The sequence below is a fragment of the Acyrthosiphon pisum genome, chromosome X (assembly GCF_005508785.2).
Source record: "Acyrthosiphon pisum isolate AL4f chromosome X, pea_aphid_22Mar2018_4r6ur, whole genome shotgun sequence".
Classification (NCBI taxonomy): Eukaryota; Metazoa; Arthropoda; class Insecta; order Hemiptera; family Aphididae; genus Acyrthosiphon; species Acyrthosiphon pisum.
The window spans coordinates 82233111-82237805 of NC_042493.1; the positions used below are offsets into that span (position 1 = coordinate 82233111).

At 25.7% G+C, this 4695-nt stretch overlaps 1 protein-coding gene across 1 annotated transcript in view; it reads right to left on the reverse strand.

Annotated features, from left to right (window-relative positions):
* Positions 1-636: 636 nt before the first annotated feature.
* LOC100569340 overlaps positions 637-4695 on the reverse strand; it is a 9436-nt gene continuing 5377 nt past the window's right edge. The window contains exons 11-15 of the mRNA XM_029490192.1: positions 3092-3240; positions 1662-1779; positions 1517-1599; positions 1278-1436; positions 637-1216 (exon numbers count right to left, since the gene is read on the reverse strand). Of these exons, the coding sequence (XP_029346052.1) occupies positions 1103-1216; positions 1278-1436; positions 1517-1599; positions 1662-1779; positions 3092-3240 (623 nt within the window). The 3' untranslated portion in view covers positions 637-1102. The remainder of the gene's footprint in view (positions 1217-1277; positions 1437-1516; positions 1600-1661; positions 1780-3091; positions 3241-4695) is intronic.

Here is a 4695-nt window from a genome sequence, read left to right on the forward strand (position 1 = left end):
TGAAATATTTCAATTATCATTATTTTTGTAGTTTTGTCTTGTAAAATATTAAATAATTAATCTAAATAAATTAAATACCTCATTAGTCATTAACACACATTTTTTTCTTAGTTTTAATGTTTAATAATATAATATTGTATTTTTTTGCTGTACCTATTATTTGATGTAAAAATGTAAAATAAATAAGGAATAGATAGGTATATTGTATATGTACCATGTACGTGGTAACTTATATAGTTATATGTTAAAAATCAGATCAGAGTTTTCTTGATCGAGAATCCTTATGACATGTATTTGTATAATTGTATATAAAAAAAACATAATAAAAATATAAAAATGGAATATAAATTTAAAAAAAAACGCTTGGGTATAACGTTTATCATATATGTTATGTTATGAAGATTATTGTTTCTTATTAATGTTAACATGTATTATAATTATATAAAACAAAAAACATAATAAATATTAAAAAGAAACAGTAAAAGGAAACCAGTACTTAGGTATATATTATAAAGATCATAGTTTTCTTGCTAACGATTCACATGAAATAATATAAATTATAATTATAATTTATATATAATAAAAATATAAAACAAAATAATATTTAAAAAATAAAAATGAAATAATTAATAAAAATCCAATATTTCACAAAACATTGAAATATTTCTCATACTTCAAACACTAGTGAGACGTAACCCCAATGTATTAAAATTGTAATTTGTTTGAAGGTTGCTACAAATTACAAAAGCCTAAAATGTGATATACCCACGAAATCAATACACCACACTTATGATGAACTATATTTAAACCAATCTTTTTTATATAAAAAATTGTCTGCACCTAACCCCACAAAAAAAAAAAAAAAATCGAAATTGAAACTCATCCACATTCAATGGCCTATAAGATTTGGTTTTATTATATTTTGAAAATAGGTTATTAAACAATAATGATTAGAACATTAATACTATTTGTATTTTATGTAGGTAAGAAAATAAGAAAAATATCAAAATTAATGCGATAATCGCTGGAATATACACTTGAAATATACAAATGTATTATTAAATTATATTTAGGAATATTATTTTAGTTTGATTTGTTACATCTACGCGACACGTGACTTCTTTTTCGACATCCGTGATTGCTTTACGTTCAGATTTGATTTACGTGGAAGTTGAAGGAAACTAAAGACCTGTTTATTTAATTCATCCACCAAATTCTGTAAATAAATGTACGACGTTAGGACACAAATACACAAATAAAATTTGCTCTGTTAATACATGACGGCTCTCATTTTTATTATCCATGGCTTTATTTAAAATGTGTGTGGTAGTATCTTGCAGAGTAGTTATTTCTTTTATTTTATTTATTAGTCCAATTGTTTTTTCAATTAATAACTCATTCGAATGATTATCCACGAATCGTTCTCTGATTACATCCTACGCAAAATGAGTAAGTAGTTAATATTTTAGTCTGTATATTATAGTAATTCCTATTGTATTTGATTAGATATTAATACTTGACTGGCTGTCATGAGTTCAAACAATGCATGGTAATTCAAATTTGGTGTTGAACTATCCATTTGGTTGGTAACATTTGAATCTAACAAGTAAATACAACAGATGATTAGTATATATATATATACATATAAAAATTATATTTACTTGATACGACTGTTGATTTCTGTAAAATAGTAGGTGGTTGAATTTGGTGTGGTATTGAACTGATAAAAAGGAAATCATTATAGTCTACAACACTTGTTTCCAGTGTAATACCTGTGAGCTATTCAAAAACCATAATTTAACCAAAGCTTGAAAGCAATCCAAGCCTCAAAATATACAGTGCTCAGTAAGTAGAACATTTTGTGTTAATGTTTTATATTATGTATTATGTCAGTAATTTCAGTAACGCAAAATGTCATACTTTCACTTTTTTGGGAACTCGATTCCGTTTGATTTTGATCAAACAACGGATTGTCAAAATAACTCAAAAAACTCTTTTACGTACCTACGACTTTCTGTGCAATGTTGCCATATTTTATTATTTTCAATAATATATTTATAAATTGTATATTCAATATGGGTTGGTCATTTATATAATATAATAGTGCCATTGATAATAAATCGACCAGACACAACACGATAATGTACTACCGAGACATTTCACCCTAATAGGTAGGTAATATAAATTTGTTCATTTTTTTACCAAATGCAATAACGAATCTAATACAGTCAACTCGCGATATAACGAATTTCAAGGGACCGAGAAAAAAATTCGTTAAATCGAAAGTTCGTTACATCGAAATTATATTATACCGCGATATTTTCAAGGGACCGGTAGTTTTATTCGTTATATCAAGATTTTCGTTATATCGATATTCGTTATATCGCGAGTTGACTGTATGTAAAGCAAGAATGTAAGATAAACCATTAGTACATAATAGCACAGACACCTAAGTGCTATAAGCTGATATTTATGGAGATTAAGTTAAACCAGTCGTTTTTCTTTTAAGTAAAAACTTAAATTTTCCATATTGACTATTTCAAAATTTGATTTCTATAACACACCGCAATTTATACTAACACAAAATTACGAGGTCACCGACTGGTGATTAGGTAAACTGTATAACGTACAACAGCGATAATTAAGATAATATGATACAATACAACAACTTATCTGATATAGAATGATTGTATCGTTGTTGTATGTTATATAAATATTACTATAATAGTTAGGTACGTAAAATGTTTGCCAAGTAATAAATATAGTGTATATCAAATACACTAAAAACAAAATTCAATAAATTTTAATATTTTTGATAACATAGTCGCAATATGTTTGGCAAAGCCGCTGCGTATCCAATAGGTAGTTTTGTCAACTTAAAGATATTTAATGATGTATGCAATATAAAACGCTATAATTAAGTCAAATAGCAAAATACCTATGTAACCTTATGGAAATCTGGCAACATTGCACTAAAGTCTTAGGTACAAAACGTGTGCCTTAAAATGTGAACAATTTCGTTCGCCGATGGGTTGTACGGGATCGTGTTTTACCGGATAATTTAAGATTTTCAGTGTTTAAAATTAGATACCTTTTTATCGTAAGTGCACGAAATTGTCCAATCATATTGGTTTGTGTCATTTCTCATATTAATGTAATCAATGTCAATATTCTTGATTAAAATAACCTCGATTACAAATACTAATTTTGTCGAGTTTTCAGTTGTAGATTCTGAAGTTCCTTTTGATTCAGAAAACAGACACAATTTTATTGTTAACAACAAATTACTTTAAACTATAAAGTGAATTGATAAAAATAACCCAGGTATATAACACTAAAATACTTATTTAATATAGGTATAGTTATTAAATCAAACACTTGTGTTATGAAATATAAATAAAATCAAGATACTAGACAAAATTATGCTCTAAATAAAAATGTATTAGGTACATATTAACATATCATTTTAGATTCTGAGTGGAACAATGAATGTATTGATTTTACAATGATGTGTGAGATTTTTTTTTGATTTTTTTAAAACTATTTTAGATTATGAGTGGAACGATGAATGTATTGATATTACAATGATGTGTATTTTTTATTTTTTTTTTATTTTTGTGTCTGTCATCACCTTTTAGGACAGTAAAAGTGCTTGGATTTTCTTCAACAGTACCTTTTCTGATAGGAAAGGGAATCTAGTTGGTACTTTGAAGGGTCAAAAGTAAAATTTTTCCAATAGTTTTCAAAAGCGCCGTGAAAAATAAAAGAAAAATTAAGGAAAAACGGGAATTTTTACGCAAAATCTGTTTTCGAAAAAATTGATTTTGGTTTTTGGTGTAACTTAAAAACGAATGACTGTAGATACATGAAATTTTCACTGGTTGTTTATATTTCCATTTTCTATACACCATAACATTTCCCAAATATTTTGACTTATTTTGAGTGGTTTACGGACATTTGTAGTTTCCATTTTTTTTTATTTTTTTTATATAAATATCAATAAAAATGTATTTGTTGGTTAAAAAAGCTTGAAAATTTAATAGAAGGTTCCTATTATATTTTTTCAAAGGAAGATGAAAAAAATTAAAAATCCATAGTCACAATTTTTTTTTTATAAGCATCTAAAGTTCAATTATTGACAAAATACGTAAAAATGACGAAAATTCGCAAATTATTTTGAGTTAGAAATTCATGAAAATTTTTTTTTTAAATCTAAGATTTGAAAATGTAATACAAGATTCCTCATAACCTTTACCTTTTCTTTTTAAAAAAAAAGAAAAATTAAGGCAAAACGAGAATTTTTACGCAAAATCTGTTTTCGAGAAAATTGATTTTGGTTTTTGGTGTAACATTAAAATGAATAACTGTAGATACATGAAATTTTCACTGGTTGTTTATATTTCCATTTTCTATACATGATAAAATTTTCAAAATATTTTGATTTGTTTTGAGCTGTTTACGGACAATTTCAGTTTCCAATTTAATTAGTTTCTTTTCTATGAATGTCAATAAAACTTTATTTGTTGAGTAAAAATACTTGAAAATTTAATACAAGGCTCCTACTATATTATTACAATGACATTTGAAAAATATTAAAAATCCTTAGTCACAGTTTTTTTTTATTAGCATTTAAAGTTTAAAAATTGACAAATAATAGTGGAAAAATCACGAAAATTACGTAATTATTTTGAGTTT